Source organism: Saccopteryx bilineata, chromosome 3 (genome assembly GCF_036850765.1).
Source record: "Saccopteryx bilineata isolate mSacBil1 chromosome 3, mSacBil1_pri_phased_curated, whole genome shotgun sequence".
In the NCBI taxonomy this organism is placed as follows: domain Eukaryota; kingdom Metazoa; phylum Chordata; class Mammalia; order Chiroptera; family Emballonuridae; genus Saccopteryx; species Saccopteryx bilineata.
The window spans coordinates 99025231-99039016 of NC_089492.1; the positions used below are offsets into that span (position 1 = coordinate 99025231).

Below are 13786 nucleotides of genomic sequence, written 5' to 3' on the forward strand. Positions count from 1 at the left end.
TAAAATAAAATTTGAAGGACATACCAAAGAACAATAAACTTTAGACTTATACAGACAAATAATGGCTTCCTAACCTGTGGGAATGCTATTGTTTTCAAACACAATATTTTATCCTCGGTAAGAAATCACTATTCTTTGCTATGGCAAAATACAGACCACCATTTCACATATAAAAATTCCAACTTTTGCCTGACCTGTGGTGGTGCAGTGGATAAAGCATCGACCTGGAAATGCTGAGGTCGCTGGTTCGAAACCCTGGGCTTGCCTGGTCAAGGCACATATGGGAGTTAATGCTTCCTGCTCCTCCCCCTTCTCTGTCTCTCTCTCCTCTCCCTCTCTATCTCCTTCTAAAAAATGAATAAATTTTAAAAAAAAATAATAATAATTCCAACTTTTTTCAGCATTAACATAGGGATGTGAATCTACCAATTGTGACAGCACAGGAAACTAATGTCTAAATGACTGTGAGTTACAGACACATTTCACTAAGGGGCAAGCAGGTTTCCTATAAGGAACCATATGGTAATCATCAATATGCCAGTAGCCTCCTATTACTTGACTTTGAGAAACCATTTTGTAAAGATTACACGGTGCCAAATTAAAAAGAAAGAAATTAGACTCAGGTTTAAGATGCCTCTGGTGTTCTAAAATTATTTTGAAAGATCTAAAAAAAATTTCAAACTTGAGATTTTTCATTCATGTATTTATTCCACAATCAAAATAAAGTCATAATTTAAAAATCATAACATTTTTAAAAGGTAAAGGAGATTGTGTCACAGCTTCATTAATAAACAGACATCGATCTAAACTGCAGCACTAAACAGGTGTTCTGTTCCCATGATGGAATAAATACATAATAATTACACATAAATTTTCACTGAAGGTCTGAGATGAGGCAAATAACCCTTTGAAACAAACTGCCCAATGAAGAAGAGGCATGCTGCAAATAATCTCCATTAACATTTCACTGCTGGATGGAAAAATCCCTAAGGTAACAACAAACTCAGACCCCTCCTTTCATGCACCTGGCCTCGGCTTTTGTCTTCCTTCCTCAGACATATCCAAACCCAGAAAGGCTTCTGCACCCCATGCTGAAAAAGGCCGCCGGAGTCCCCACGGGCCTCAGAGCAGACTGCTGGTAGTGAGCCGTATGCAACCTTCCTCCAGAACCTCCAGGGAAATCACGAGCCCAAACTCGAGCAGCAGCATTGCTTCGCACAACTGCTTTAACTGTCGAATGAGCTCTGAAAGGCCATGAGCATTTCATAAACACACCGAATCACTGTCTTACTATCTTTCTCTTTTTCCTTACAAAATGTTAAGTAGACCATTCAAGTAAAACTCCAAAGGGTTTATGTGCCAAAAACAAACCAGTCCTTTGCAGCCTAACTCATTTGTTTCTGGGCTGTGAAGCCATGTAGAGAGCGATGAGGCAGTAGATGGTCCCTCCCACCGTCAGCGCCATGGTGGTCCGGTACAGCATTTGGTCAGGCAGGCCTCTTTTCAGGTGGATGGGCACACCGTCAGATTTCTTGAAAGAATGATCAAGGACATGGTTAACAAGAAAAGGATTTATAATTTAGGCTACTAAAGAAAAAATGTCTCTACTTTGTAACTAATCCATCAACACATTTCAGTGGGAAAAGCCATAATTCATTAAAATGGCAATTAAAATACTAGTATATTTTCTTATAAATATATCTAAAGCGAGTAAGTCCAAAGTCATTCTCCAAAATGCAGTCTCAGGAATGGGCAGGCAACAAATTCCAAATTTCTAAGGAATGCATCATATTGCTCAACTAGGAAAGAAGCACTTGTGCATTTTTTTTTTAAACATAAAGGTAATCAGCAGCTAACCAAAGAACTGTAGGCACAAGAAATGCTCTACATTTAGTGTGACTTCTTGATCGAAGTGGATGAAGTCTGGGAGCACATGTCAGTTAATAGGTTCAAAGCCAGTTCTGTAGTCAGCTGCCTTCCTCCCATTAAGTTCTTAAATCCCTGTTTAATGATGAGATCCATAAAATGTTTAATCCCTTATTTTGCACATTCTCCAAAATCCCTCCCCACTGCAACTCAAGACCCCAAATGCCTGCTCAAGACTTATCAGATAAAAAAGAATTAAACTGATCAGAAGTCCCCAAGCCAGTCCTGAATCTGGGCATACTTTGGAGGAGGGAGAAGCTTCCTCCCAGCAACAGCAGCAGCAGGCCCCAGCGCTCCCACAGCACCTGAGAGGTCACTGACCCCTCAATGAGCTGTTTATAGATTAATGGTAACAACATTTTAAAATCCAATTCTGGCTTTTCTCTGTTGATCAGCAAACCCAAGAGAGCCTCCTCCACTTCTAACAACAGCTCAGTGAATTTTAATATCAAGGAGGCAAAAAACAATTAGAAGAAAACTCGATGCCAAAAGTCACTCATTGCGTGTGTCACAAAGCTAAATATATACTAAATTAATCAGAACGGTATTATAGATTACACATGCTGTTGCTTCCTCCATCCAATATATGCAACTTTAGAACCTGCATACCCTCAAATCCTAATGAGGAAATTAATCACCCTCTCTTTTATCAGTTTCTACGTATACAGAGTTCTACTAGTTTATGGCTCAAACTAAAATCAAGTGAATTCTAGTTTAAAGAAAAAGAAAGAAGGTGGGTAGTAAATTAGACTAGACAAAGACTCAGTTTCATAGGGTTTTTTTTTAACCTATTTAGGTTAGAATGTTGTCCCAATACGCCAAGGTTGCAGGTTCAAACCCCGGTCAGGGCACATAACAAGCAACCAATAAATGTATAAATAAGTGAAACAACAAATCGGTTTCTCTTTCTGAAAATCAATCAATAAATTTTTAAAAATTATTTCTTTCACAGGCTTCTCTGTTCCTCGAGCATCTTCTCTCACCTGGAAAAACTTCTGCAGTTCTGGAACTCTGTTTTTCCCAGCATAATCGTAAGCAGTGTAAACAGAAGTCAGTTTAGTTGGTGTGGCAAATATGATAGGCGGCGCTTCCGTGGAAATCACAGGCTTTAATCCCTACAGGAAAAAGAAAATGTCAAGTTGAAAATATGCCTGGGCACCTGAACAAGCCTTTCAGGGAGCAGGCTGTCTGGGACAGTGGAGGCAGTCATTCAACCACATGAAAGGGAAGGTAAGTCTCTTCAATTCTGTATTACAAGGCTGTTACTTTCTTAGGTTTACAGTTTAAAATCCTCAAACTTGCAACAAAACACCTAGTCCACTTTCCAGAGCAACCCTCTCAAGAACTTCCTGCCATCAAGAATGGGGAGTAATGAGGAGCGCATAGGGAGAAGGGAACAAAAACTAAAGGCCCAAACTGAACTGCTAGAAATACCTATTGTGTTGATCTTATCAAATCAGTAAAAGTTTAAAATCTGTATAAACTTTGGTTTGATTTCAAGAGAGACCTGGCTGTCCCTCGGCTTCTCTTAGAGAGGTGCACTAACATGGGCTCTCTAATCCCAGAGGTCTTCACTCTTTCCACACACTCAGTAAAGGACTACCTCAATGTGGAAGAACCTGGAATGGTACCAGACTTGTCTTTCAGAACCAGAACACAAACACAAAGCAAGAAAATTAGAGTAATTGGCCCTGGCCAGTTGGCTCAGCGGTAGAGCGTCGGCCTGGCGTGCGGGGGACCCGGGTTCAATTCCCGGCCAGGGCACATAGGAGAAGCGCCCATTTGCTTCTCCACGCCCCACCCCCTCTTTCCTCTCTGTCTCTCTCTTCCCCTCCCACAGCCAAGGCTCCATTGGAGCAAGGATGGCCCGGGCGCTGGGGATGGCTCCTTGTCCTCTGCCCCAGGCGCTAGAGTGGCTCTGGTCGTGGCAAAGCGACGCCCCGGAAGGGCAGAGCATCGCCCCTGGTGGGCGTGCCGGGTGGATCCCGGTCGGGCACATGCGGGAGTCTGTCTGACTGTCTCTCCCCGTTTCCAGCTTCAGAAAAAATACAAAAAAAAAAAAAATTAGAGTAATTAATTTAATTAGAGTAATTCATTTTCCAGCATTAATAAACATGCAAGTTTAAAAACATTTAAGTTTATAAAAACAGAAAAAGGAAACCTCAGTGTTTGCCTCTATGACATGTGTATGACAGTAACAGTATCTACCTCTGAAAGGACTGCCTGAGGTAACAAATACACTGCTCACAGAAATTAGGGGATATTTTATAGCTTCGTATTCATTTTGAAATATCCTCTAATTTTTGTGAGCAGTATCTGTGCCTAAAGTAGTGTCTGGCACACGGAGGTATTCTATATAAATTGAATGAGATTAGGGGGCTAACAATGGTTTAGTATTTATAGCTCTCACAGCCACATCAATAAAGGACAAACACACAGGCTTAAAAAACCTAAGAGGGAAGAAAAATGAAGTACTGATAAATTTATACACAATGAACTTTGAAAACTCTATGCTGAGTTAAACAAGCCAGTCACAAAAGACCACACTATTATATGATCCCATTCATATGACAGCCCAAAACAGGAAAATCTACAGAGACAGAGAGTAGATTACTGGTTGCTTAAGGTTGGGGGTGAAGACTAGGGGGATCCATCTGAAAGGTTTCTTTTCGAGGTGATGGAAACACTCTAAAATTAACATGGTGATGGTTGCACATTATCTGTGAATACACTAAAAACATTTAACAGTACATTTTAGGTGAGTAAATATATGGTATGTGAATTACATCTCAATAAAGCTGTTATTTTTAAAAAAGAAATCTAAGGCCCCTGGCCCACCTCTAACAAGTCATGGATGTGGACCTCTCAAAAAGGGCTCCAACCCCCTTTTGCACCCAGAAACACCCCCTACTCCTGCAAACCCGTCTTTAGCACTACTGGTCCACAGCTCAGAGGAGGCCTGTGGTTCCCCCAACACACAAAAACAGCAGGGAAAGCAACACAACTTTAGATAGACAGAAAAGAAAAGAGAGAAGAGGGAGGGGAGGGGTGGAAAAGAGGGAGATGAAGGAATCTAGGGGGAAACCCTGGTCTTCTATCTGAAGTAACTCCACAGGGCAGAGAGAGAGATGGTTCTCCAAAATAACCTGCTGATTAAAATTAAAAACTTAAGAGTTCCAATAAAACCACATCCTTTTATATTAAATTCTAACTAGGGAAGATAAAATTTTAAATTTAGAAAGTAGAGTTCAAACCCAGCCCCCTCCATTTTACAGATGGAAATGGAAACCCTTTGCCTAAATAAATAAATACAATTGTCATACCCCTGGTTCCTGATCTCTTCAAAGAAATCTAAATTTACCTATAATTGACAAAACCTAGTCAAAAAGTCAAAAATTGAAAACCTCAATGTTACTCCCACCAGGCAGGCATTAGATCAACAGGGCAAAAAGGTATAAAAGTAAACTCGACTTCTATTTCTTCAGACACAGTTCTGTAAATGGGGCTGAATCATGACATTTATTCTGTACTGCACTTACTCAACTCACATATATTACTGAGCACTTATTCTGTACTGAAAATGCACAATGAATAAGGCAGATACAATCTCTGCTATTCTGAATATTAATGTTGTGGAATAACAGTTAATATCTGAGACTTTGTGCTCAGCATCATGTTAATTTACGCATTTCATATGCATCATTTCATTTAATCCTGACAGCAACCCTAGGGAAATGTTACTATTCCCTTTTTACAGAGGAGAGAAATGGATGGGAGGAGGGGGGTAACTTGCCTGAGATCACAGAGCAAAGAGACAGAGCCAAGTGTCAAAACTCAAACCTCTCTAAAGTCCAGAGACCTGGGTTTTAAATATTTCACTACAGCCCCAGCCACTGCCCTTCAACTACTGTTTAAAAACAACAATACACTTAAAGAGAAAGTTTGATCAATGAGCTGTTACCCTACATCAGGTATATAATAAACTCAAACAGACTCAGGAGTCTGAGATGGGAAGGAGTGACCCTAACCACTGAAATAACAAGGCTTAAAAGGGTCTCTCTTTGAACTGGAGAATTTTACATACTCCCGTATTCTGTAAGAAATTTGTATTTCCTCCTTATGATCATTTCCCCTTGAACAAAAATTTAAAAGCACTTCCTAGCAAGCATATCCAAAAATGGTTTGAAATTAAATTCATGTTTTAAAAGATTAATGTAAAAGCATTTTTAGACAGGATTGTACTTGTTTTGTGTTTGTTCACCCACAGTGATTCAAACTACAGCAAACATTTAGAACAATATCTGAAAACAGTTTCAACCATCTTAACAGTTTTAAATAATTTCATATTTCCATTTATAACACTGTGAGTTTATAATATAGAATTTTAAAGTTACCTATCATCCCATTATCTTATCCCACCAATTATAAATTATATATTCTCGTCTTTTTTCACAGACATATTTTAGTATCTTTATAGTCTTAATGTAAAGTCCTACATTCTGCTTTTTATCATTTATAATAAGCATCTGTTTCAGGTTCTTATACAACCTTCATAACTAAATTTACTCTTCACATCAACCCTGTAAATGAGGTATTGTCAGCTGACATTCCACATAATTAAAAGAAAACTCAGAAGCCCATGAGGAAGACAGGATTCAAACCTACACATTTTTTTTACACCATACTATCAATGATTCAGCTGTCCTAGCCTCACAGGTAAAAGGAATGAATGTGATGGGAAGGTACTTCACCCACTTATCATTGAACCTAATGATTTAAGAGCAGTCAACGTTTCCTATGTCCCAAGGCAGCTGGATAGGGCTAGCGTTATGGTTCAAGAGTGGACTTGACCAGCTAGGAAGCTGTATTTACAGGAAGAGACCTAGAGCAAAATCCCTTTAGTACTTCCTCTTCCAGGGCTACGGCTACCCCAACCCAGCAACATTATGAGCCTTAAACATGCTTCTCCCTGGCTCTGGTCGCAACATGGCGACGCCCCAGAGGGGCAGAGCATCGCCCCCTGGTGGGCAGAGCGTCGCCCCATGGTGGGCGTGCCTGGTGGATCCTGGACGGGCGCATGCGGGAGTCTGTCTGACTGTCTCTCCCCGTTTCCAGCTTCAGAAAAATGAAAAAAAAAACAAAAAACAAAAAAAACATGCTTCTCCCCATCTTAATAAATGACAATGCTATCCTTCCATATACTCATGCCAGAAGCCTTGGAATTATTCTTAATACCTCTCGCTCACACATCTGCAAATCCCTTTGGCTCTACCTTCTAAATATATTCAGAAACTAACCGCTTCTCACCCACCTCCACCAATCCACGCTCTGGTCCAAACCCCTGGCTTTCTACAACTGGTTACCCTGCTTTCAGCCTTGCAGCCCTACAGTCTACATTCTAAATGCAGCAACCAGTGAATGTGTTCAAACATAAGTAATCACTACTCAGCTCAAATCCTCCCAAAGGCTTCCTATCTCACTGAGCAAAACTCAACGTTCTTACAATGGCTTTCAGAAACCTACGAGATGTACCCCTCAACCCCGGCCCACCTTACATCGTCCCCTTCTCTGCCCATCCACTGCTGGACCAGCACCTTACACTTCCCAATGGCGTGTTCCATCTGCTTAGCATGCTGTTCTCCAGGTCTCTGCATGACTTGCACCTTCACCTTCAAGTCTTTGCCCATATGTCACCTTCTCAGTGAGAACTTCCCTTAACCACCCTTTTTAAAGATGTATGTCCTTCCCCTGCTTAATAATCTATCCCCCTTTTCTGCTTTATTTTTCTCCACAGCACTGATCACTGTCAACATAATATATTCCACTTTGTTTACTGTTCCTCCTCCTATTGCAATGGAAGTCCCATGAGGGCAGGACTTTGGCATGTTTTTTTTGTTCACTGCTCTTATTTCCCAAGACTTAGAAAAGCAACTGGCACAGAGAGCGCATTCGGTAAATATTTATTGAATGCATAAGTAAGCAAAGAAAGTCTATAGTTTCACCACAATGCAGACTTGAATATTTCAGAACCAAAATCATATAAACCAGCACTTGATAGCTGAGCCTGCATAACAACAGGAAAACAACTGCAAGCTGTTCTTAAAATAAGTGGACTGTAGGCCAAACAGAAAACATAGGTTTTGCTTATTAATATCAATAGACTCTTGGCTGTTTGCTCAATCACTACCTTTATAATGAAGAGCCATTCAATTGTAACCAGGTTTAGCAGTTGAGTTCTTCCTAGTCTATTTTTAGTTGCTCCAAGTTTTGGGTTTTTTTTTTAATTTTCGAAGTTAGAAGCAGGGAGGCAGTCAGACAGACTCCCGGATGCACCCAACTGGGATCCACTCAGCATGCCAACCAGGTGCGATGCTCTGCCCATCTGGGGCGTTGCTCTGTTGCAGCCTGTGCCATTCTAGCACCTGAGGCAGAGGCCATGGAGCCATCCTCAGCGCCTGGGCCAACTTTTTGCTCCAATGAGCCTTGGCTGCAGGAGGAGAAGAGGAAGACAGAGAGGAAGGAGAGGGGGAGGGGTGGAGAAGCAGATGGGCGCTCTATGTGCCCTGGCTGGGAATCGAACCTGGGACTTCCACATGCCAGGTTGACGCTCTACTGCTGAGCCAACCGGCCAGGGCTGCTCCAAAATATTTAAGAGTAAAGTGAGGCCCTGGCCAGTTGGCTCAGTGGTAGAGCGTCGGCCTGGCGTGCAGGAGTCCCGGGTTTGATTCCCGGCCAGGGCACACAGGAGAAGCGCCCATCTGCTTCTCCACCCCTCCCCCTCTCCTTCCTCTCTGTCTCTCTCTTCCCCTCCCACAGCCAAGGCTCCATTGGAGCAAGGTTGGCCCGGGCGCTGAGGATGGCTCCATGGCCTCTGCCTCAGGTGCTGGAATGGCTCTGGCTGCAACAGAGCAACGCCCCAGATGGGCAGAGCATCGCCCCCTGGTGGGCGTGCCGGGTGGATCCCAGTCGGGCGCATGCGGGAGTCTGTCTGACTGCTTCCCCGTTTCCAACTTCAGAAAAATACAACCCCCCCCCAAAAAAAAGAGTAAAGTGAACATGACTTTTACCCACCAAAGTTGACTGGCTCAAAGTTTTCCTTTTCTCTTACCTTCTATGTCTAGGGAGGAGGAAGGAAGGTGGAGAAGTAAGTTATTTTAAAAATTATTAACGTTTACATGACAGAAACCTATGAACTCTTTCACTGTGATTTAGGACATCTTTCATTCCACAGTGGGTCAAATCTGTGTTCCTGACACCTCATACTCTGCTTGTCCAAAGTTTACCCAGTTTCTCACAAGTCAGGAGCTACCTGTGTCTGTGGATAGCATCACAACCCTCCATTTCCTGGTCACCTGGGTTCCTCCTTCCTCATCCCTATCGGCTCCCGCATCGATTGGTAAGTCCTTATTCCCAGACCTGACTCTTTCTCTGTTTTTACTCAGAAGACTCTCACGATTTTATAGGTCTAACAGGATCCCTGGCACTGGTCTCTCCCAGTCATATGCTTTCAAAGCATAGCTCTGGTCATACCTTGCTCCCCCATAAACCTTTCGTGAAACTAAGGTGTTGGGAAAACAGCTGTATTAGGTTTGCTCGCTTGTACTTTGCCTGATTAGTGTGTGAGCACGTGGCAGCCCCACGTGTGTACAGTCTATGTAAGGCTATGGGTGCTTGCCCTCAGGATGGATGGTGGATTGCAGACTGCCTGGCCACCACTGTGGGAGTTCGTTTTTTGAAGTTTGTTCGTTTGCTGCCGTGAGAAGAGGTTTTCCCCTGCCTGTCTGCTCGTCTGCCGTTGTGAGACTCTATTAAACAGGAATGGCCCACTGCTTCCCAGCCCCGCAGTTCCTCTACCGTTTGTGCAAATTCAACGTGGATCTGCCTGGCCTCGGCCACTGGCATCATGTAAGGGTAAGCAACATGTCCTTGTTTCAACCTCTGGACAGGACTCTACCACTACTTTCTGCATTGTTGCTTTGTAAACCCCCACCTATTTCTCACAAAATTAAATCCTCACCCTAGGCCCTTCATGATCTACCTCTATCCCCCACAGCCACACTTAATCAGCGATTCCTCTGTGGCCCCCTCTCCTCCATCACTCAGTTCCCTTTACGTAGAAGAACATTCTGCCAGCTTAAATGGCAGAGAAACTACTAAGTCATATGGTAAAATTAAGTTCCACTTTTTAACAAACTGCCAAACTATTTTCCAAAGTGGCTACACCATTTTACATCCCCACCAACAATGTACCAGAGTTCCAGTTTCTCCACATTCTCCCCAACACCTGTAGTCCATCTTGATTTTTAGCAGGTATGAAATGGTATCTCAAAGATTTTGATTTGCGCCTGACCAGGCGGTGGCACAGTGGATAGAGCATCGGACTGGGATGCGGAAGACCCAGGTTCGAGACCCCGAGGTTGCCAGCTTGAGTGCGGGCTCATCTGGTTTGAGCAAAGTTCATCAGCTAGGACCCAAGGTCAATGACTTCAGCAAGGGGTTACTCAGTCTGCGGTAGCCCCACGGTCAAGGCACATATGAGAAAGCAATCAATGAACAACTAAAGTGTCGCAACAAAAAACTAATGATTGATGCTTCTCATCTCTCTCCGTTCCTGTCTGTCTGTCCCTATCTATCCCTCTCTCTGACTCTCTGTCTCTGAAAAACAGAAAAAAATTTTGATTTGCATTTCCCTAATAACTAATGATGTTGATCATCTTTTCACATGTTTATTATCCTCAATTTAATGGCAACACAAGTGAAGGTATGCAAGATGCTTTCCAATCAACCACTGGAAAATACTCTTCCCACATTACTTGCCAACAAGCTGATTTATAAATCCCTACAAACACTATTGTTAGAGAACTAGCTTTTCCCTATTAGGTTACTCAATGCATGCTCAGTCATTCAATGTACTTTATATAATACTAGAAGTTACAAATGTCTACATTTTCCAGTGCGGTTTCCCAAAAAGGAAAAGGCGAAGTACTGTGCTCCTAATTACCGAAGTCAGAACACCTGGTTTGGAGGATGCCTGTCACAATCACTCTGAAATCTACAATTCATACAAAGCCTACATGTTATCACTTCTTCCAACATAACTTAAGAAATTCATCAGTAACTAAGAAGTTCACATTCTCAAGAGAAACACAATTCAAGAGGTGCTAGACCCCTGAAAGCCCTAGCTGTACCAAATGCATCTCAGGAGACTCTCTGCTCTGAGTGCCAATTCAACTGCAATATACGTTCACTTTAGTCTAAAACTTCACCTTTTCGTTTGTAGGTAACAAAACCTAGGTTATGCTAAAACCCTACTAAAAGAGCACCAACAGAATAGTGATATATTCATATAATAAATCCTGCTACATAGCAATAAAAAGAAATGACTACTAATACATGTAACGTGAATGAACTTCAAAAATGTTGAGAAAAGAAGACTTACATAAAAGACTACCATGTGGTCCCATTTATACAAAATTCAAAAATAGGCAAAACTACCTATTTATAGTGATAAAAGTCAGACTACAGAGATGGACAGGGACTGGCAGGAAAAAGTAAGATGGAACCTTCCTAGGGGAGATGTATGCTAAAACTCAAATTACAACATTTAACAGATATGACAGAAATGGCTACTTTCCTATAATCTGTAAATGAAATCAGTACAAATAATTTCTTCTTTAGACCTCATTACCAATTTGGTTTCAGTGACACAACACTGGTTTCCCTTCTAATCTTGGGTTGTCTTTTTGATAAATTTTTCTTCTCCACCCTCCCTTCATGTTTCTGTAGTCTGACTGATTTTATTCCCACTTTTCTTCCCTATATACTCCCTGGGTGATCCCACCACCACCACCACCAGACCCTACTCCCACCTTTGGGATGAAGATACCCAGATCTAAGATACTTCATATTCACAAATCCAGCTGTTAACAGATGTATCACAAGCTCAAAATTTATAAAAAACTGTTGCCCTTCTTCTTGTCCTCCGTATCCTAGCTAATAGACATCTTAGATTGAAATCATTCTTTTTTTTTTTAATATATTGAATTTATTTTTTTTTTTTAGATTGAAATCATTCTTAACCATCCTTCCACCTGTACAAGGTTCAGTGTCCCACAGAAAAAGGAGGTTAATAATGAAGTATATCTTTAGACCCTACCTGGGCCCCCTACTATTCCAGCCCAGTTTTCCGATTGTGTATCTTATCAACTTTTCCTCCTCCACTCTATGAGGATGAGAAATAAATATGATGGAAGCTCAGACTCAGCTCTTGGGAGAATAGCTACCACTTACTTACCCAGTACCAACCACCTGCCAATGATCGCTGGTCACTTGACACACCTCATGTAATAATGTGTCCTGCGGCTGCTCTAGATGAGCTAGCTCACAATAAAGTAACTTGGTCAAGGTCATAAAATAAAGCAGCAAAGTCAGGATTTGTGCAAAAATTAAGAATACGGAACTCTGAGGTCTCTCATCTTTCAATTCAAGGTAGAACTGAATATCCAATTGGCAAAATGACTGAAACCGGAATTCTTTTCAGACCATTCAGATAAGACGCATCCGTCAAACATTTTACAGTTGAGAACGCGCAAGCTTGTTGCGTGTAACCACCCAGACTCACCAAACATTTCAATGAACCTGTTAATTCTGATCACACAGCCTCTCCTGACCCTACTGAGTCCCTCAATGCCGACATTCCAGCTCTCCAATCTCGTGCTTGGATAAGGCTGCCTTTTGGGCTGAGGCAGAGGGCTGACAATGGGACACTGAGGAGACAAAAAAGCAGGGCCGCATTTACAATGACAAAGTCGAACTCTGGACTTGGTCGGGCCACATTCTGGACCCCACCAACCCACGAGACAACTCACGAGCCACAAGCAACGAGTCCAGGGGTCACCTTGACCCCTGCTGAGTGGCAGGCCCAACTTCCGGCCAGGCCAGCTCCGCCGGGGGAGCAACTACAGAACTAGAAGCCCCCACAGCCGCCGCAGGTGGCTGCGGAGAGGCTCCAGGAGGTATGGGGCGACCTAAATTAAACCGGGCAGCCGCCTCGTCCGGCTCTGGCGACGCAACTGCCTGGCCATGACGCTCAGGTCGCCACTTCTCCTGTCCTAACCGGCGCGGTGCTACCCGTACCTGCGGGCTATAGGCATCGGAAGCCCATGCTCCCACCAATTTCTGCGTGAAGCCGCTAAATTTATAGTACATTGCGCCAATGTCCGGCTACTCGCAGCCTCTGCCTGCGCGAGCGCCTCAAGGAAGGACCCTGCTTTACCGGCGGTGGCCCCAATGCTCAGCACAAGGACCCTGCGGATAAGAGACGGGCTGCCCAGAGATCGCCTAATTTAAAATGTGTCCTTTTAAGCCACATAAAGGAAGAAGCTGGGTTCTCAGGGCCAAGAAGGGAAAAATAATCTCAGGAGTGCACGGAAAGACGCTATATAGGGGTTCGTAGGAAATATGGGGTTTCCTCTTTCCCCACATTTGGATTCGGGCAGAGCCAAGACGCCTCAGAAGTCTGCGGACCAGATCGAAGACTAGGGACCTGCCGGGGTGGAGTAGGTCGCACTCTGGGCGGGGCATCGGGCTGGGGGCGGGGTTAGGGCGGGCCAGCAGGGTCTGGGCGGGGTGACTACTCAACTTAGTGCAACTCTTTCTTCCGCTACCTGCCGCCTCGCTCTTACTCGCTGGGGCCAGCAGTAGGTACGCAGGGGCCAGGCTTCTCTGACAACGTGGTACAAGGGGTTATTAGGGGTTTTGCCCAGGATGAGTTTTTTCCGAACTCGTTATTCATTCTTTTCCTGGCTTCTGCCCTTTGAGATAAATGAGGTGGAAAGTGGAGGGAAGTGGGTTAGAAACA

At 43.2% G+C, this 13786-nt stretch overlaps 1 protein-coding gene across 1 annotated transcript; it reads right to left on the reverse strand.

The window, feature by feature from the left end:
• Nucleotides 1-688: 688 nt before the first annotated feature.
• On the reverse strand, nucleotides 689-13218 carry COX7A2L (cytochrome c oxidase subunit 7A2 like). The gene is made up of 3 exons (XM_066267008.1): nucleotides 13063-13218; nucleotides 2910-3041; nucleotides 689-1531 (listed from the first exon to the last, which is right to left on the reverse strand). Exons 1-3 carry the CDS (start codon nucleotides 13132-13134, stop codon nucleotides 1391-1393), a joined length of 345 nt encoding a protein of 114 aa, XP_066123105.1. The 5' UTR covers nucleotides 13135-13218; the 3' UTR covers nucleotides 689-1390.
• Between the last annotated feature and the right edge of the window lie 568 nt (nucleotides 13219-13786).

Coding starts and splice junctions, on each gene's coding strand:
- COX7A2L (XM_066267008.1), bottom strand. CDS start 13,134: ATGTACTATAAATTTAGCGGCTTCACGCAGAAATTGGTGGGAGCATGG. Junction 3,042..13,062: donor CCGATGCCTATAGCCCGCAG/GTACGGGTAGCA, acceptor TTTTTCCTGTAG/GGATTAAAGCCTGTGATTTC. Junction 1,532..2,909: donor AACTGCAGAAGTTTTTCCAG/GTGAGAGAAGAT, acceptor CATTCTTTCAAG/AAATCTGACGGTGTGCCCAT.